Source organism: Anolis sagrei, chromosome 11, assembly GCF_037176765.1.
Source record: "Anolis sagrei isolate rAnoSag1 chromosome 11, rAnoSag1.mat, whole genome shotgun sequence".
NCBI lineage: Eukaryota > Metazoa > Chordata > Lepidosauria > Squamata > Dactyloidae > Anolis > Anolis sagrei.
Window position 1 is genome coordinate 3,431,340 of NC_090031.1, and position 21,161 is coordinate 3,452,500.

At 41.7% G+C, this 21,161-nt stretch overlaps 1 protein-coding gene across 1 annotated transcript in view; it reads left to right on the top strand.

The window, feature by feature from the left end:
- NUP188 (nucleoporin 188) overlaps positions 1-21,161 on the top strand; it is a 57,431-nt gene that overhangs the window by 20,887 nt on the left and 15,383 nt on the right. The window contains exons 18-36 of the mRNA XM_060757523.2: positions 352-439; positions 530-606; positions 856-970; positions 2,244-2,364; positions 3,564-3,630; positions 3,840-3,968; positions 6,136-6,269; positions 6,879-6,985; positions 8,407-8,613; positions 8,747-8,916; positions 12,139-12,208; positions 12,360-12,427; positions 13,526-13,721; positions 15,168-15,242; positions 15,425-15,510; positions 15,886-16,031; positions 18,335-18,522; positions 19,726-19,926; positions 20,265-20,357. Of these exons, the coding sequence (XP_060613506.2) occupies positions 352-439; positions 530-606; positions 856-970; positions 2,244-2,364; positions 3,564-3,630; positions 3,840-3,968; positions 6,136-6,269; positions 6,879-6,985; positions 8,407-8,613; positions 8,747-8,916; positions 12,139-12,208; positions 12,360-12,427; positions 13,526-13,721; positions 15,168-15,242; positions 15,425-15,510; positions 15,886-16,031; positions 18,335-18,522; positions 19,726-19,926; positions 20,265-20,357 (2,338 nt within the window). The remainder of the gene's footprint in view (positions 1-351; positions 440-529; positions 607-855; positions 971-2,243; positions 2,365-3,563; positions 3,631-3,839; positions 3,969-6,135; positions 6,270-6,878; positions 6,986-8,406; positions 8,614-8,746; positions 8,917-12,138; positions 12,209-12,359; positions 12,428-13,525; positions 13,722-15,167; positions 15,243-15,424; positions 15,511-15,885; positions 16,032-18,334; positions 18,523-19,725; positions 19,927-20,264; positions 20,358-21,161) is intronic.

The window sequence follows — 21,161 nt, forward strand, 5'->3', positions numbered from 1 at the left end:
AGTATTTCGGATTGCTTTCATATTTTGGATTGTTTCCTTATTTTGGATTGCTTCCTTATTTTTAGTTGTTTTCTTGAGTATTTTGGATTGCTTTCTCAAATATTTCTGATTACTTTCTTGAGTACTTTGGATTGATAATTATTTCAGATTGCTTTTTTGAGTATTTCTTGATTGCTTTCTTATTTTGGATTGTTTTCTCAAGGCATTTAGATGGTTTTCTTGAATCGTTTGGATTGCTTTCACATTTTGGATTGCTTTTTCGAGTCATGTGGGTTGCTTTACTGAGTCTTTGGGATTGACGAATTACCTATCTGGGGAACCTTGTTCTCAAAGGCCTTGCCTCTTTTGCAGGCTGACGACTGTGATCTCTCCTCCCTTGGATGTCATTGCTTCCTGCGTCAACTGCCTGACCGTCTTGGCTTCCCGGATGCCGGCAAAAGTAAACAGAGACTTGCTTATGGCTTGGGTTCAATCCACTCACATGTATCAATAGGCCAATTGATGAACCAATTTTGGCCTGTCTTTTCAGGTTTGGACAGATCTTCATCACACGGGCTTTTTACCTTTCGTCGCAAATCCAGTCTCCACCATAAGCCACATGATCAGGTAAGGCATATCATTAAGTTAAACGGATACATTATTATTATTATTATTATTATTACCCAACTTTTACTCTCTAAAAAGTCTCAAAGTGGCTTACAGTAAAAATAATACATTATTATTATTATTGTCCAACTTTTTCTCTCTCTCAAAAGCTACTCAAAGCAGCTTGCAGTAAAGTAATACATTATTATTATTGTTGTTATTGCATATCTGCAACCGCTTCCCACTGACCTTCCCTCTGTTCCTCCACAGTGCTGAGGGAATGAATGCCGGCGCATACGGAAACCTCCTGATGAACATGGAGCAGCCGCAGGGTGAATATGGCGTGACTATTGCCTTCCTGAACCTCATCACCACCCTCGTCCGGGTGAGTCTTTGCAAGGAGGGAGGTCGTTTGCCAAGGGACCCCCAGGGGCCATCCAGTCCAGCCCATTCCGCCATCAAGGAAGGCACAATCCGATCCCTCCCAGTGGACGGCCACCAGCCCCTGCTAAAAGGCCAGCAGAGACACATAGAGCTGGAAGAGACCCCCAAAGACCATCCAGCCATAGATGTGATAGATAGATAAATAAATAGTAGATAGATATAGATAGTAAATATATCACAGAATAATAGGTTTGAAGGCAAAGCCAAGGGCCCTTCAGTCCAGCTCCCTTCTGTCGTAAAGGAAGGACACAATCCGATCCCTCCCGACCGATGGCCATCCAACCAGATAGATAGATAGATAGATAGATAGGAGATAGATATAGATAGTAGCTGTATCATAGGTTTGAAAGCAAAGCCAAGGGCACTTCAGTCCAACCCTCTTCTGCCATAAGAGAAGGACACAATCCGATCCCTCCTGACAGATGGCCACCCAGCCATAGATATGATAGATAGATCGATCAATAGATAGAAGAGATATAATAGATAGTAGATATATCATATGTTTGAAAGTAAAGCCAAGGACCATCCAATCCTGCCATAATGGAAGGACACAAACCGATCCCTCTCGACAGATGGCCATCCAGCCACAGCTACGATAGATAGATAGATAGATAGATAGATAGATAGCAAGGTGTATAGGCAGATAGAGAGGAGATAGATATAGATATTAGATAATATGATAGAATAATAGATTTGAAAGTAAAGCCAAGGGCTATCCAGTCCAGCCCCCTTCTGTCACAAAAAGGAGGTACAATCCGATCCCTCCCGACAGATGGCCATCCAGCCATAGACATGGTTGATAGATAGATAGGAGAGAGATGTAGATAGTAGATATGTCATAGAATCATAGGTTTGAAAGCAAACCCGAGGGCCATCCAGTCCAATCCACTTCTGTTAGGTAAGGAAGGCACAATCCGATCCCTCCTGATGGATGTCCAAGAAATGTTTAAATGTTTTTCCGGGTTTGGGTTTTTGCTAGCCTCTTAACAAAAGATGTATCATTAATAATTGATGTTGCTTATTAAAATAATACTACTAATAATAATAATCCTCAATCTGCTCCTTTGGATTTCAGGAAAATCTCATAATTTGTTGTTTATTATTATTATTATTATTATTTGATACACAACAGCAAACAAGATCACGATTATTATTGATTCCATGATAAGTTGTTGCTCTTCTTAAGATACCTGTGGCCTGATTGCCTTCCTCAGGGCCAGCTGGGAAGCACCCAGAGCCAGGGTTTGGTGCCTTGCGTCGTCTTCGTCCTGAAGGAGATGCTGCCCAACTATCACAAGTGGCGCTACAACTCCCACGGAGCCAGGGAGCGGATCGGTGAGCAAGGGCTCCTCTCCAGGGAGGGAATGGGGCTCGAAGAGAACTCCAGAGGCCATCCAGTCCATCCCCCTTCCACCATAATGCAGGAAGACACCATTTGATCACTCCCAACAGAGGACCATCCAGCCATAGATATGATTAGGACAGATAGATAGATAGATAGATAGATACAGAGATATGATTCAGAAAGATATAGGATAGATATATCATAGAATCCTAGAGTTGGAATGGACCTCTAAAGGCCATGCAGTCCAACCCATTTCTGCTATTAAACGGGAAGACACCACTTGATCCCTCTTGACAGAGGGCCATCCAGCAATAGATATGATTAAGACAGAGAGATACATACATAGGTGCGATTGAGAAAGATATATGATAGGCATAGAATCCTGGAAGATATATGATCGGTATAGGATTCTAGAGTTGGAAGGAACTTTTGAAGACCATCTAGTCTAACCCCCTTCTGCCATAATGTAGGAAGATACTATCTGATCCCTCTCGACAGAGGGCCATTCAGCCATAGATATGATTGAGACAGATGATACATACATAGATGTTATTGAGAAAGATGTAATTATAGAATCCTAGAGTTGGAAGGGACTTTGAAGACCATCTAGTCTAACCCCCTTCTAATCTTAAGACACTATCCGATCCGTCTCGACAGAGGGCCATCCAGCCATAGATATGATTGAGACAGATAGATACATAGATGTTATTGAGAATGTTATATGATAAGTATCGAATCCTAGAGTTGGAAGCGACTTTTGAAGACCAGCTAGTCTAACTCACTTCTGCCATAATGTAGGAAGAGACTATCCGATCCCTCTCAACAGAGGACCATCCAGCCATAGGTATGATTGAGACAGATAGATACATACCTAGATGCTATTGTGAAAGATATATGATAAGTATCGGATCCTAGAGTTGGAAGGAACTTCTGAAGACCATCTAGTCCAACCCCCTTCCGCTGTAATGTAGGAAGACACCATCTGAGCCCTCCTGACAGAGGGGCGCCTGGACGGAGACCACCGATTGATTTATCTAAAGCAAAGTGGAATGACATCCATTCAATACGTCCATGCCACAGTGGGTTGTATTCCCATCATGAGTGTCTCCTGAAGTGAAATAATAAAGCGAAAATAAGGACGACATTCCTTGTAAGATATATGCCTCCCCCCCCCCCTTTGCTCCCCTAGGAAGCCATATTCTGCAGCTGATCCACGCCATCTTAAACCTGTGCCCTGAAATGGATCCGCAGAGCAGGTAATAACAATAACAACAATCATAAAACTTCGATGTTGCAGTGTACTGAACGCTATGTGCATAAATATACATTCCCTTCTATAGCCTCCTGCCTTTCCATGGATCCCCAGTCTCTTGCCAGCATTTGCAAGACTTAGGTCTCATTTAAATGTTTTTGTTGTTGTTATTATTTGGAGTTAGTTGATCCCTGTTGTGTCCTTGCCTCCTAGCAATGCCCCCAGCCTCCAGACCCTGTGCATCTTCAGCCTGGCCAACACCGAAGCCGGGCAGGCGGTCATCAACATCATGGGCATCGGAGTGGACGCCATCGACGCCGTCATGGCCGCCCAGGGCAGCAGGTGAGTGGCATTTCTGTTGCTTTGGCTTGGCGCTACTCCTTGATGCCTTCCATTGCCTTGCGGCAGATGCTATTCAATCCTTGAATAGCATCCTAAGTGACTAATCTTTTCCCAAATGCCAGTGTGATATTATTATTATTATTAGTTTGGGGTGACTTATCTCTTTGCACCTGCCAGAAAGAGATTATTATTATTATTATTATTATTATTATTATTATCATCTTGTGACTTCTCTCTTTGCAAATGTCATTGTGAGATGATGATGATGATGATGATGACGACGACTATTATTTTAGGGTGACTTATCTCTTTGCAAATGTCACCATGGGATTATTATTATTACTTTAGGGTGAATAATAATAATAATAATAATAATCTCTTTCTCTGTCAGAAAGAGATTATTATTATTATTATTATTATTATTATCATCTTGTGACTTCTCTCCTTGCAAATGTCAGTGTGAGATGCTTCTGCTGATGATATTAGGGTGACTAAACTCTTTGCAAATTTCAGCATAAAATTATTATTATTATTATTATTATTATTATTATTTTAGGGTGACTTAAGTCTTTGCAAATATCACTGAGATTATTATTATTATTATTATTATTATTATTATTTTAGAGTGACTTCTCTCTTTCCAAATATCAGTGTGAGATGATAATGATAATAATAATGATTATATTAATTAGGGTGACTAATTTCTTTGCAAATGTCAATGTGAGGTTATTATTACTATTATTTTAGAGTAACTTCTCTCTTTCCAAATATCAGTGTGAGATGATGATGATGATATCAGTGTGACCTATCTCTTTGCAAATGTCAGCATGAGATTATTATTATTGTTATTATTATTATTATTATTATTATTATTATTAGTATAATACTAGGGTGACTAAACTCTTTGCAAATGTCAGTGTGAGATTATTATTATTATTATTATTATTATTTTAGGGTAACCTCTCTTTCCAAATATCAGTGTGAGATGATGGTGGTGGTGGTGGTGGTGGTGATGATGATTGTATTAGGGTGATGATTGTATCAGCGTGAGATGATGATGGTGATGATGATGATTATTATTATAATATTAGGGTGACCTATCTCTTTGCAAATGACAGCGTGAGATTATTATTATTATTATTATTATTATTATATTAGGATGACTAAACTCTTTGCAAATGTCAGTGTGAGATTATTATTATTATTATTATTATTATTTTAGGGTAACTTCTCTCTTTCCAAATATCAGTGTGAGATGGTGGCGGTGGTGGTGGTGATGATTATGATGATGATGATTATTATTATATTAGGGTGACCTATCTCTTTGAAAATGTCAGTGTGAGATTATTATTATTATTATTATTATTATTATTTTAGGGTGACTTCTCTCTTTCCAAATATCCATGTGAGATAATGATGATAATGATGATGATGATGATTGTTGTTATTATTATTAATATTATTATTATTATATTAGGGTGACTTAATCTCTTTGCAAATGTCAGTGTGAGATTATTATTATTATTATTACTACTATTTTAAGGTGACTTCTGTCTTTCCAAATATCAGTATGAGATGACGATGATGACTATATTAGGGTGACCTATCTCTTTGCAAATGTCAGTGTGATATGATGATGATGATGATGATGATGATATTAGGGTGATTAAACTCTGTGTGAGATTATGATGATGGTGATGATTATATTATTATATTAGGGTGACCTATCTCTTTGCAAATGTTAGTGTGATATTATTATTATTATTTTAGGGTGACTTCTCTCTTTCCAAATATCTGTGTGAGATTATTATTATTATTATTATTATTATGTTAGGGTGACTAAACTCTTTGCAAATGTCAGCGTGAGATTATTACTATTATTATTATTATTATTATTATTTTAGGGTGACTTAACTCTTTGCACCTGTCAGTGTGAGATGATGATGATGATGATGATGATGATTATTATTATTTTAGAGTGACTTATCTCTTTGCAAATGTCAATGTAAGATTATTATTATTATTTCTATTTTAGGGTGACCTCTCTTTATAAATGTCGGTGTGAGACGATGATGATGATTATTTTAGGCTAACTTACCTCCTTGTAACTATCAATAGGGAACAATGGTGTGGGACTGATTTTGTATTTGTGTTGTTGCTCCGGCAGCGGGGAGGGCCAGGGCCAGGGCCAGCTGCTTATCCAGACGGTGAAGCTTGCCGCCTCGGTGACCAACAACGTCATCCGGCTCAAGGCTCCCTCCAGCGTGGTCTCTCCCCTGGAGCAGGCCCTCACGCAGCACGGTAAGGAGGCAATCAGAACAGAATTGTCATTCTGCTGTTGCGCAACAAAATGACATGCTTTCTCCCACACACACCACAAAGCAACACATCCTACCACCACCACACAGCCTCCAATGCCACATCAGTGTGAAACCAGGGAGTTAACATAGGATAAAAGCGATCCTTCAGTCTGTTTGTCCTTGCCTTTGTCACCCTGTACCATCCGCCAAGTGACAATAATAAAAAAAATATGGATCTCCAAGAATGCTTGGAACTTTCTCAAGGCAGCAGGAATTGTAGAGTCCTTCTAAAGAGGGGAGGAAAAGGGCTACCCATGATTCTCTGTGCAGAAGGTGGTGACCCTTTGGAGTGCCTTCCGATTTGCCACTGTGCCAATCCCAAACCATGCGCAGATGCACTAGGTGAGGACACTAGAAAGCCACCAGCAGTTTCCCATTTAGTTGATGCTTCCTTAGGAGTCTCAGGTAGGGCAGTCTCTGCTGGGCCCTCTTAACCCCAGGTCAGACCAGCTGTTAGGAATTCTGGGAGTTGATGTCCAAAATACCTGGATGCCTGAAGTTGGCCCATGCCCGCCTTAGAGCTTTTTCAAGGGATGTTTCTCCTCCGCAGGCGCCCACCGCAGCAACCTGATCGCTGTCTTGGCCAAGTACATCTACCACAAGCATGACCCAGCCTTGCCACGCCTTGCCGTCCAGCTCCTCAAGCGCCTCTCCACTGTAAGTCCAGGAAACGAAGGCTCACCTTTGGCCTTTCATCCTTATTATCATTATTATTATCATTATTATTATTATTATTTTATGACACAAAAACACAGTATGTCACATCAAATGAGATATATATGCTGGATTCTGTTATTATTATTATTATTATTATTATTATATTGATATATTATTACTACTACTACTACTACATTAGCTCTCTGAGTAACTTTCCCACATGAGAATAGAGTCCTTACAATAAAGCTTAATCTCTATTCTTATATTCTTATATTATTATTATTATTATTATTATTACTACTACTACTACTACTACTACTACATTAGCTCCCTGAGTAACTTTCCCACCTAGAATAGATTCCTTACAATAAAGCTTAATTTCTATTATTATTATTATTATTGTTATTATTATTACTACTACTACTACTACTATATTAGCTCCCTGAGTAACTTACCCACCTGAGAATAGAGTTCTTACAATAAAGCTTAATCTCTATTATTAATATTATTATTATATTGTTATATTACTACTACTAGTACTACTACATTAGCTTCCTTTGTAACTTTCCCACCTGAGAATAGAGTCCTTACAATAAAGCTTAATCTCTTTATTATTATTATTATTATTATTATTACTACTACTACTACTACTACATTAGCTCCCTGAGTAACTTTCCCACCTGAGAATAGTGTTCTTACAATAAAGCTTAATCTATTATTATTATTATTATTATTATTATTATATTGTTACATTATTATTATTATTATTCTTACTACTACTACTACTACTACTACTACTACATTAACTCCCTGAGTAACTTTCCCACCTGGGAATAGAGTCTTTACAATAAAGCTTAATCTCTATTATTATTATTATTATTATTATTATTACTACTACTACTACTACTACTACTACGACAATGACGACATTAGCTCCCTGAGTAACTTACCTACCTCAGAATAGAGTTCTTACAATAAAGCTTAGTCTCTATTATTATTATTATTATTATTATTGTTATTTATTACATGAGCTCCCTGAGTAACTTAGATCAAGACCTTGAGCTGCTGAACTTGCTCTTAACAGTGATAAGAGGGCAGGAAATTGAATGATGACGACAACAACAATGACTTATTATTATTACATGAACTCCCTGAGTGATAGTGCCTCTTTGAATGAAGTTAACAGCAACATTACTATTATTAGCACCATTGATATCGATATTGCTAATATTATTTTCTTAATAATAGTACTACTATTATTAGCACCATTGATATTGACATTATTTATGTTATTTGTATTCATAATAGTATTATTAATATCCTTATGTTATGTTTTCCCCAGGTTAGCACCACTGATATTGATATTATTGATGTTATTTTTATTCATAATAGTAGTATTAATATTCTTATGTGTTCCCCAGGTGGCCCCGATGTCAGTGTACGCTTGCCTGGGCAACGACGCGGCCGCCATCCGGGACGCCTTCCTGACCCGTTTGCAGAGCCGAGCGGAAGACATGCGCATCAAGGTCATGATCCTGGAGTTCCTCACCGTTGCTGTGGAGACGCAGCCGGGACTCATTGAGCTCTTCCTCAACCTGGAAGTCACCGATGGCAGCCAGGGCTCCAAGGTAGGCCCTCCAAGAGCTGGAAGGGAGGGATCCCCAGGGGCCATCTAGTCCAGCCCCCTCTGTGGGGCTATGGTTCGAGGTCTGGTCGAGAGTGCTGTGAGTCCGGCGTTCTTCCCCGTCTCTGTCCTTGTAGGAATTCCACCTGGGCAAATGGAGCTGCCTCCACGTCGTCCTGGAACTGATCGACTCCAAGCACTACAACGAGCACTGGTGCCCTCCGCTGCTGCAGCGTGCCACTGTGGCCTTCCTCCATGCCCTGTGGCAGGACCGCCGGGATAGTGCCATGCTGGTCCTCCGCACAAAGTGAGCCTCCCATTTGGGTGTCCCTGGGTATTCATTTACCGTGCCAGAAGCAAATTGAAAATACAGTTATAATATATAGAAAAAACACAAACAAAGATATAAAAAACTTGGCATGATACTAAATGTCCTTTGACCAGAAGCTGTCCACTTGGAGTGCGTCTGGTATCTCTGTAAGGAGGTCCTCCATTGTGCATGTGGCAGGGCTCATACTGCATTGTAGTAGGTGGTCTGTGGTTTGCTCTTCTCTGTGCTCGCACGTCATGGACTCACTTTGTGGCCCCATTTCTGAAGATTGGCTCTGCATCTTGTGATGCCAGAGCGCAGTCTGTTCAGCGCCTTTCAAGTCTCCCAGTCTTCTGTGTGCCCAGGAGGGAGTCTCTCACCCAGTCTCAGCCACTGATTGAGGTTCTGGGTTTTCGCCTGCCACTTTTGGACTCTTGCTTGCTGAGGTGTTTCTGCAAGTATCTCTGTAGATCTTAGGAAGCTGTTTCTTGATTTAAGGTATTGGTGTGCTGGCTGATATCCAAATAGAGGATGGGCCAGAGATGTCCACACCTTGGACCTTCATTGCTGGCTGATACTTCCCGGCAGATGTCAGGTGGTGCAATACTGGCTCAACAGTATAATTTCTCCAGTGGCATAGGGCATAGATCTCCTGTGATGAGGCAGAATGTCTCATTAAGAGCCACATCCACTTTATTAATGTGGTGAGATGTGTTCCACACTGGGCGTGCGTACTCAGCAGCAGAATAGCAAAGCGCGAAGGTAGATGTCTTCACTGTGTCTGGTTGTGATCCCCAGGTTGTATGAGTGAGCTTTCGTATGATATTATTTCTAGCGTCCACTTTTTGCTTGATAGTCAAGCAGTGCTTCTTGTAGGTCAGACAATGGTCCAGAGTGACTCCTGGGTATTTGGTTGTGCTGCAATTATAGAATCATAGAATCAAAGAGTTGGAAGAGACCTCATGGGCCATCCAGTCCAACCCCATTCTGCCAAGAAGCAGGAATATTGCATTCAAATCACCCCTGACAAATGGCCATCCAGCCCTTGTTTAAAAGCTTCCAAAGAAGGAGCCTCCACCACACTCCGGGGCAGAGAGTTCCACTGCTGAACGGCTCTCACAGTCAGGAAGTTCTTCCTCATGTTCAGATGGAATCTCCTCTCTTGTAGTTTGAAGCCATTGTTCCACGTCCTAGTCTCCAAGGAAGCAGAAAACAAGCTTGCTCCCTCCTCCCTGTGGCTTCCTCTCACATATTTATACATGGCTATCATATCTCCTCTCATCCTTCTCTTCTTCAGGCTAAACATGCCCAGTTCCCTAAGCCGCTCCTCATAGGGCTTGTTCTCCAGACCCTTGATCATTTTAGTCGCCCTCCTCTGGACACATTCCAGCTTACAGTCAATATCTCTCTTGAATTGTGGTGCCCAGAATTGGACACAATATTCCAGGTGTGGTCTAACCAAGGCAGAATAGAGGGGTAGCATTACTTCCCTAGATCTAGACACTAGGCTCCTATTAATGCTCCAGATCATCCTCAGAGCTTGGGACGCTTGTCTCTTCTTAAGATGGAAAGCACACATCTGTGTTTTAGATGGATTAGGAATCAGCTGGTTTTCCCTGAAATAGGCAGTAAGAACAACTAAAGCTTTGGAGAGCTTCTGTCCAACCATTTCAAAGCTCCCTGCTTGGGTGGTGATGGCAGGATCTTCAGCGTAGATGAAACTCTCTGTCCTTCTGGCAGTGGCTTATCATTTGTGTAAATGTTAAACATTGATGGAGCAAGCAAGCTCCCTTGAGGCAGGCTGTACTTCTGTTTCTGCCATCTGCTTCTCTGTCCCTGGAATTTAACAAAAAAGCTCCTGTTTGGTAGCAGATTTCCTATGAAGTGGGTGAAGTTGTATCTTGTCTCCTGCCTGTATCATCAGTTGAGAGCCCCCTGCTCCAGGTACCAACTGCTGCTTTGGCCAGAGTGAAGAGAGGGGGGGCTACAGTTGAAGACAGTTCCATCTTGTCTCTTGTGTTTTGCTAATAATATAATATAATATAATATATCATGTATGCATATAATATTTATAATATTATAATGTAAGACAATATAATACTACTACTACTACTACTACTAATAATAATAATAATAATAATAATACAATATTTTAATTAAATATATTACATGTAATATTACTAATAATACACTACAATGGTGTAGTACAGTATATATATGTGGAGCCCCCGGTGGTGCAGTGGGTTAAAGCACTGAGCTGCTGAGCTTGTTGATTGAAAGGTCGCAGGTTCGATTCCGGGGAGCAGCGTGAGTTTCCGCTGTCAGCCCTAGCTTCTGCCAACCTAGCAGTTCGAAAACATGCAAATGTGAGTAGATCAATAGGTACCGCTCCGGCAGGAAGGTAATGGCGCTCCATGCAGTCATGCCGGCCACATGACCTTGGAGGTGTCTACGGACAACGCTGGCTCTTTGGCTTAGAAATGGAGATGAGCACCACACCCCAGAATCAGACATGAGTAACTTTACCTTCACACACACACACACACACACACACACATATATGGCATTTATATGCCACCCTTCTCACCCTTGTCAGCTTATGATATATATTTTTATACAATATATTATATTATTAGCATAGTACAATATCAGTATTATATATTACTATATTGCACTTGTTGTGTTTCAAATAGTAATGATAATAATAACTCATCTTGTTATGTTTCAAATAAAAATGATAAAAATAATAATATATAATACTGATATTGTACTGTGCTAATAATTCAATATATTGTATGTATATATATCTTGTAAGCCGCTCCGAGTCCCTTTTGGGGCAAGAAAGGCAGCATATAAATAAATAAGTAAAATAAATAAATAATCCTTTGTGATATTATAATTTTTTTCTCAGGAGGAGTCTTTCTGGGTTATCAATGTCATTTCTTATAATAATAATCATCATCATCATCATCTTTATTTATACCCTGCTTCCATCTTCCCAAGGGACTCAGAGCGGCTTACATGAGGCCAAGCCCAACAACACATCAATAAACAAGAAAGCAATAAACCAAAAATGACAACAATACCGTTAAATAAATCACATAGGAACATTAACATGCAAGGATTTAAAAACCTATGGCCGGGCCGGATGTAATAGTTAAAAATTAAAAAAATAAACGCTGGGCATGATGCACTGATATTTGTGTTTTGCATTTACAGGCCCAAATTTTGGGAAAACTTGACCAACCCGCTTTTTGGGACCCTCCCTCCGCCTTCCGAGATGTCAGAGGTACACTGCCCCCTCTTTACTTGCAGTTCAAAGGCAAAGAGATTGTACGGGGAGCACATGGATACCCCAAGGTCTCCATAGGTTAATAGTATCTTCGGTTCGAGGAGGCCGCCTGTGTATCTCCATCAGCTTGTCCTTCTCTTCTTTGCAGCTCAGCATCCTGGATATGTGTGCCTTGATCATGAAAATCATTTGCCTCGAGATCTACTGCGTGGTCAAGTAAGTGTCGCAGGAAGCGTCTCTCTCTCTCTTTCCTTTCTCTTTGGTCTCTTCTTTTCTTTTTCTTCCTTCCCTCACATCTTTACTTTCCCTTCTTTCCTTCTTCTTTCCTTTTTCTTTCTCCCCCTCCCTTTCTTCTTTCTTCTTCCCTTCCTTTTCCTTCTTTTCCTTTCTCTTCCTTCCTTCTTTCCCCCTCCCTTCCTTCCTTCCTTCCTTCCTTCCTTCCCTCCCTCCCTCCCTCCCTCCCTCCCTCCCTCCCTCCCTCTTTATTGCTTTAGTATTAACTGTTTCCTTTGGACTATTAATATTTAATTGTATTTTAATGTTTGTGTATATCTTAGGTTTCAAATTATATTATTTTGGTTTTATTGTGAGTTGCTTTGAGTCTTTTTTAATGAGCATCAGGACTATGGCGCAGCTGGCTTGGAGTCAGCTGCATTAAGATCACTACTGACCAAAAGGTCATGAGTTCAAAGCCAGCCCGGGTTGGAGTGAGTGTCCCACCAATTTGTGTAGCTTGCTGTCAACCTTTGCAGCCTGAAAGACAGTTGCATCTGTCAAGTAGGAAATGTAGGTACCGCCTACTCAAGGAGGCTAATTTAACTAATTTACGATGCCATAAAAATCTCCAGCAAGCATGGAAAGAATGAGGAAGTACTTCATCAGTGTTGCAGGTGGATGGTGAAGCAACAGCTCCCCTGGTGGCCAGAATACCCTCATGAAAAAGCTGGAATGTTAAATAGCCTCTGTGCGTCTGTCTATATATGTTGTGTGTCTATGGCATTGAATGTTTGCCATGTATATGTATATGTAGTGATCTGCCGTAAGTCCCCTGCGGGGTGAGAAGGGCAGAATATAAATGCTGTAAATAAATAAATAAAGTGGAATACAAATTATTAAAGGTAAAGGTTTCCCTTGATTGGAGTTAATTCCCAGCTTCCTTGTTGAGTATATATATATGTGTGTGTGTGTATAATCTTTTCTGCCTTCTGTTCACACACGTTTGATACGCCTGCGCCTAGTTTTAAAGCTGTTGTTATGGAGGTGGAGGAGAGTCCAAAGGCCTGATGGCATTCTCTTGTTTTGCGGCATTTGCAGGGGTTCCTTGGACCAGTCCTTGAAGGAGGCGCTGCGGCGTTTCTGCACGGAGGGGCGCTTTGCCTACTGGTCGGGGTACGTGAAGGCCCTGGCGACCCACGTAGCCGAGACTGAAGGCCTGGGCTTTGCCTCTGTGGCCGAGTACCAGATGCTCATCTCCGCCTGGCGCATGATGCTCATCGTCTCTGCCAGCCACGTAAGCATTCAGGCACCCCTTTGTGTTTGCGCCATACATTGGGCTTTTAGAGTAACCTTTTAAGTCTGAACACAGTGTTGATTCTCTTCCCACACTGGTTGTGGCTCTGTGGAAAAGCACTGAAGTCAAGGCATTCTCAAACACAGAAGCAATGCAGGAACCACAACATTTATAATTCAGACTCTCAAATGTATATGTGTGTATAGATAGATAGATAGATAGATAGATATAAAATTATGTGTGTGTGTGTATATATATATATAGAAATTATTCGTGTGCATATATAATTATGTGTGTATGTGTGTATATAAATACATATATAATTATATATATGTAATTATATCTATGTGTGTGTATATAATTATATGTATGTGTGCGTAGTGTGTGTGTATATATATATAATTATGTGTGTATATATAATTATATCTGTGTGTGTATATATAGAATTATATATATAATTATATGCATGCGTGTGGAAACTTTGAACTATGAGATAGCGAACATGGACCAGCAATAAGGAGTAATTGGTTTGTATTGGTTTGTATGAAATTTTTATTGGTTTTATTGGTTTTATCGGTTATAGATGTAATGTATCATTGTTGGTTGCTAATTTATGCTATTTTGTTTTATTACTGTTGTATGTTATGGGCATCGAATTGTGCCTTGGATATGTAAGCCGCCCTGAGTCCCCCTCGGGGTGAGAAGGGCGGGGTAAAAGTAAACCAAATAAATATATATAATTATGTGTGTGAATATATAATTATATATATGTAACTGTGTGTGTATCTAACTATATGTATGTATAAAAATTATTCGTGTGTGTATATATGGAATTGTATGTCTGTGTGTGCATATATATATATAATTATATGTATGTGTGTGTATATATATATATATATTTGTGTGTGTGTGTGTGTAGTTATTTGTGTGTGTGTGTGTGTATCTATCTCTCATACACTAAATTGTACCCAGGATCCAAAACATTTATCGTTCAGACTACAAATGTTACTCTAAAGGCCATATATATCTTCTCTCTCTCTCTCTCTCTCTCTCTCTATATATATATATATATATATATATCTCATACACGGAATTGCACCCAGGATCCAAAAAATGTATTGTTCAGACTAAAAATAAAAGTCATGTGTATATCTATATCTGTCTGTCTTGTAAACTAAATAATAGCCAGGATCCAAAACATCATTCAGGCTCAAAACATTACTCTAAAGTTCGTATATATATTTTCCTCCCTCTCTCATACACTATATTGCACCCAGGACCCAAAAGGTTTATCGTTCCAACTAAAAATGTTACTCTAAAAGCCATATCTATATCTATAGTTATATATCTCATACACCAAATAGTACCCAGAATCCAAAACATCATTCAGATTCAAAATCTCCCTCCTTCTCTTCCATACATTAACTGGTACTCTCTTCTCTGTAGGCTGACCTGATGCAGTTGTCCGACTTGGATGTCCAGCAACTGTTTCTCGACGTCTTGACCGGAACCAAGGCCTTAGTGAGTGCTTGGGTTTATATACATATTTGAAAAAATTAATTATTTAATTGTACAAAATGCACAAGGTTGTGGGGTGGGGTTCAGTGTGTTCAGTATATATAATATCTGCCTTGGAGGTGGAGGGGGGGATTTGTCCTAATGATATTTGGGGCACGTGAAAAGCCACGCTATCCTTTCCGCAGCTCCTGGTCCCGACGTCGGTTTGCTGCCTACAGCTGGGCTCCATGCTCTGCACCCTTCTCTTGATCCTGCTGCGACAGTGGAAGAGGTAGGTAGGCCCCTCCAGAGTCAAAAATCCCTCATCCTACGGTTTCTCTTTCCATCCATTCATCCCACTGGGGGAGACAGAGAGGCGCAGCACACAAAGGGCATTAGCGTTTGCGGGTTGATGAACACGAGGAAGAACTTCCTGACTGTGAGAGCCGTTCAGCAGTGGAACTCACTGCCCCGGAGTGTGGTGGAGGCTCCTTCTTTAGAAGCTTTTAAACAGAGGCTGGATGACCATCTGTCAGGGGTGATTTGAATGGAATATTCCTGCTTCTTGGCAGAATGGGGTTGGACTGGATGGCCCATGAGGCCTCTTCCAACTCTTTGATTCTATGATTCTATCTTTCACGGGCCTCTCCTCCTCTCCCCCCTCCAGCGCCTTGGGCCCCGTGGACAAGATCGTGGCTTCCTTGACGCAGATCCTGGACGGCGTCCTCCAGGCCGACCCCGCCATGATGGAGAAGACCAAGGCCAAAGTCTTCTCGGCCCTGGTCACGCTCCTCCAGGTCAAGGAGATGAGAGGTAAAGAAGGGAGACTTAGTGCCTTTCCCGAGGTTTCTCAACCATAATAAATATTATTATTTATTATTATTTATTTACCTTACTTCTATACGGCTGTTCTCAGCCCGAAGGCGACTCACAGCGGTTCACAACAAATACGAACAGCAAAAATTCAGTGCTACAGTATAGAAACAGTTAACAACCTAACACATTACACATTACACGACCCATTCACTGTCGTCTCGTCATCAAAAACATGTTCCAGATTCGTCATCCATTGTTCCATTCCAGTGTTGATTAACCAATCATTGCACTAATTATTCAAACGCCTGCTCAAACAGCCAGGTCTTCACCTTTTTGCGGAATACCATTAGAGATGGTGCTAGTCTAATGTCCATGGGAAGGGCGTTCCACAGCTGAGGAGCCACCACCGAGAAGGCCCTATCTCTCGTCCCCGCCAGCCGAGCTTGAGAAGCAGGCGGGATCGAGAGCAGGGTCTCCCCGGAAGATCTCAAAGTCCTGGTGGGTTCATAGGCAGAGATGCGGTCGGATAGGTAGCTTGGGCCGGAACCGTTTAGGGCTTTAAATACAGGAAGAAGCAGCAATTGGAAGTGTTGCTCTTTGCTGTGACTCCTAGGATGAGGGATAGATGTCCTATCTATCTATCATCCATAATTCTATCAATTTATACCTAAAATTTCCCTATCCTATTAAATATTACAAAAGTGTGTGTCAAGCACTGAAATAGTAGGCCGAAGCCTGTTAGAGTCAGTGGGCCAAAGCTGACTTGTTATTGTAAATAGTGTAACCATATTATTTTTCTACAAAGAAAAGCCTCCTAAGGAAGAGAGAACATTGCTCTGTGTGTTTTTGTTCTTTTTCTCACTTTGTTTCTATTGTGGTTTTATACTGTTGTTGGTTTTTATTGTTTCTATTGTGGTTTTATACTGTTTTAATGTTCAATTTGTACTTTGTTGTTATGTGTACTGACTTGTTGTAAACCGCCTTGAGTCACCGATAAGGCTGAGAAAGGCGGTATATAAGTATAGTAAATAAATAAAAATAAATAAATAATATCTGTCTATCCTATCTATCTAGCCATCCATCCATTATTCTATTTACCTGTCTATCATCCTGTTACCTGCCCATCTCTCTCTTTCTCTCTCTCTATCATCCCACCTGTCTATCTGCCTATCTATCTATCATTCTAGTTATCATTCTGTCTGTCTATCCAATCCAATAAGCCTTTATTGGCATTTACATAGAAAAGAGGTAGAAAATACAGTACAAATAATAGAAAAAGGAACTTCACATTTGCTACGCTCTGTAAACTGTAAACTGTCTGTCTGTCCGTCTATCTATCTATCTATCTATCTATCATTCTATCTATCATTCTGTGTATCTATCGATCTATTGATTGATCTATCTATCATTCTAGTTATCATTCTGTGTATCTATCAATCTATCGATTGATCTATCTATCATTCTAGTTATTATTCTGCATATCTATCAATCTATTGATCTATCTATCTACCTATCTTTCTATCTATCATTCTGTGTATCTATCTATCTATCTATCTGTCATTCTAGTTATCATTCTGTGTATCTATCAATCTATTGATCATTCTAGTTATCATTCTTTGTATCGATCTATCTATCTAATCTATCAATCTTTCATTCTAGTTATCATTCTGTGTATCTATCTATCTATCTATCTATCTATCTATCCATCCATCCTTCTATCTATCTGTCTATCATCCTATCTTATCACTCTCTCTCTAGTTAACATTCTATCAGCTTATTCATCCATCATCTTATCCATCCTATCCTATCTATCTGTCTATCATCCTCTCTATCATCCTCTTATATATTTATCATTCTCTCTGTCTGTTATTCTATCATGCTGTCTGTCCATCCGTCCAACTATCCATTATTCTGTCATCCTATCTATCTATCTATCTATCTATCTATCTATTTAATCTAATCTGTCTTCCTATCTATCTACCATCCTATCCGTCTGTCATCTTATCTGTCATCCTTTCTGTCATGTGTCTCAGAATCCCAGGTGTATCTTCTGTGTTATTGGTGGTGGTGGTGGTGGTACGGACATTAGAGCGTGTCTAACAATTGGTGGCATACACTAGTTAAGATTGTATAAATGCATTAAAAAACCATTCAGGCAATTCATGGGATATTGGTTTTGTGAGAGAGGGGCAGGGAAGAGGTTGTCTTTTGATTTATGTTTCAACCTGGGATTGAGATAAGGGCCATTCCTGCCCCTCTCTCCTAACAATGTGTTGTTGTTGTTTTCCCTCTGGTCGCAGTGAGCGAGATTCCTCAGTATCCGCAGCTGGTGCTGAGTGTCTGTGAGACACTGCAGGAGGAGTTCCTGGCCCTCTTTGACCACACGCGCCACGGCCTGAGCGCCTCCGGAGAGGCCGCCATGGAGGACAAGGACAGCATGGAAACCGATGACGCCTCCAGGCACCGGCAGAAGGACCAGCGAGACGGGGCAAGTAGCCGCCATTGCAGAGCCTCCTGAGAAAACCAAATGACAACAACAACAATAATCTGTATTATGTATATCCTGCCTTTTGCCATTTTGGGGGATCCTGAAGCCAGATTATGCTCCGATTTGCATCTGGACATTGTTGAAAGCCACTTCTGCTTTCCAAGAAAGCTTGTTTCTTTATCAAGACATTTACTCCCCTCTCTCCTTCCTTCTTTCCTTCTCTCTCTCTTCTTTTCTTCCCTTTTTTCCATTCCTCTATTCTTTCTTTTCTTCTCCTCCTCTTGTTTTCCTTATTTCCTTCCTTTTTCTCCCTTTCCTCCCTCCTTTCTTCCTCTTTCTCTTTTCTTCCTTCCTCTTTCCTTCCTTCCTTCCTCTTTCCTTCCTCCCTCTCTTTCCTTTCTTCCTTCCCTTCTCTCTTTTTCTCTCAACCTTCCTTATTCTCTTTCCTTCCTTCCCTCCCTCCCTTCCTTCTCTCACCCTTCCTCCTCTCTTTCCTTCCTTCCCTCACCTCTCTCTTTTCCTTCCTTCCTTCCTCCCTCTCCTCTTTCTTTTCTCCCCCTTCCTTCCTTCCTTCCTTCCTCCCTCCCTCCCTCCCTCCCTCCCTCCCTCCCTCCCTTCCTCCCTCCTCTCTTTCCTTCCTTCCCTCACTTCTCTATATTCCTTCCTCCCCTCCCTTTCCTCTTTCTGTTCTTTTCCTTTCCTTCTCTTCTCTTCTCTTCTCTCTTTTTCTTTCAAACTTCCTTTCTCTCTTTCCTTCCTTCCCTCCCTCCCTCCCTCCCTTCTCTCGCTCTTCCTTCCTCCTCTCCTTCCCTCCTTCCTCCCCTCCCTCCCATCTTTCTCTTCCTTCCTTCCTTCCTTCCTTCCTTCTTTCTCTTCTTTTTCTTTCAACCTTCCTTTTCCTCTTTCCTTCCTTCCCTCCCTCCCTTGCTTGTCTCGCTCTTCCTTCCTCCTCTCCTTCCTTCCTTCCTTCCTCCCTCCCACCCTCCCTCCTCTCTTTTCTTCCTTTCTTCCCTCCCTCTCCTCTTTCTCTTCCCCCTTCCTTCTATCCTTCTTTCCTTCCTTCCTCTCTCCCTCTCCCTCTTTTCCTTCCTTTCTTTCCTTCTCTCCCTTCCGCCCTTCTCTCCCCCCCCCCCCCCCCCCCGGCCTCCCTCCTCCTGCGATGCCCTGACGGGTGTGCTTCCTTTCCCCTTCCCCTCCCCTCAGGTGTGTGTGCTGGGCCTGCACCTGGCCAAGGAGCTGTGTGCGGCGGACGAGGAGGGCGAGGCGTGGCTCCAGGCCTCCCGGAGGGTCCCGCTCCTGCCCACCCTCTTCACCACCCTGGAGCTCAGCCTCCGCCTCAAGCAGAACCTCCATTTCACCGAAGCCGCCTTGCACCTCCTGCTCACCTTGGCCCGCACCCAGCAGGTGAGCCCCGCAGGAGACAGAGTTGGGAGAGACCCAGGGGCCAGGCAGGAAGACACCATCCGATCCCTCCCGACAGAGGACCATCCAGCCAAATGTAGAATAGATATGGTTGAGACAGATAGATGTGATTGAGAAAGATATATGATAGGTGTGTCACAGAATCCTAGAGTTGGAAGGGACCTCTAAAGGCCATTCTGCTATAGAGGAAGACACCATCCGATCCCTCCCAACAGAGAGCCATCCAGCCCCTGCTTTAAAACCTCCAAAGAAGGAGACTGTTAGGAACATACCTGTCCTAATAGTGCATGGATTTGAATGCCTTTCTCTCTCACTTTCAGGGGGCCGTGGCTGTGGCCGGAGCGGGCCTCATGCAGAGCCTCTGCCTGCCCCTCCTGAGCGTCTACCAGCTGAGCAGCAACGGGGCCGGGCAGGTGAGTGGCCGACCCCACAGGGGTCCCTCCTGTTGCATTGTGGGTTCTATGCAAACTCGGGTTTGATGGCTTCCCCAAACGCTGCTCATCCATCCACCCTTGGCCGCGCAGACAAATACATACAATAATCTAAAAGTGTGACATACAACCATTGGCATCTAGATCTTGCCTGTACATTTTTGTTATTTATTTATTTATTTATTTATTTTATTTCGGGTACTTTTATCCCACCCTTCTCAACCCCCGAGGGGGGACTCAGGGGGGCTTACAAAAAGGCACAATTGGATGCCTGCACAAATTACACATAACGTACAAAACCATAGTTAAAACAATTATCACAGTTAAAACAGTCGGTATATAACACATCAATAAAACTATTCTCATGCTCAGTGTTTCGTCTTTCAGAGTTCCATCATTCCATTCCATTAGTCAATTCCTGTCCATCGTCAAAGTCCTTTCTTTATCTGCCAGATTGTCCGAATGCCTGGTCCCAAATCCATGTTTTCAATTTTTCCCTAAAGGAAAGGAGGGATGTCGCTGATCTAATTTCCCCGGGGAGTGAATTCCACAGGTGAGGGGCCACCACCGAGAAGGCCGTGCTCCTCGTCCCCGCCACCCTCACTTTTGATAGAGGCGGGGTCGAGAGCAGGGCCTCCCCAGAGGATCTTAGACTCCGAGATGGGATGTAGAGGGAGATCCGTTCGGACAGATACACTGGGCCAGAACCATATAGGGTTTTGTAGGTCAAGACCAGCACTTTGAATTGTGCTCAGAATTGGATCAGCAGCCAGTGGAGCTGACACA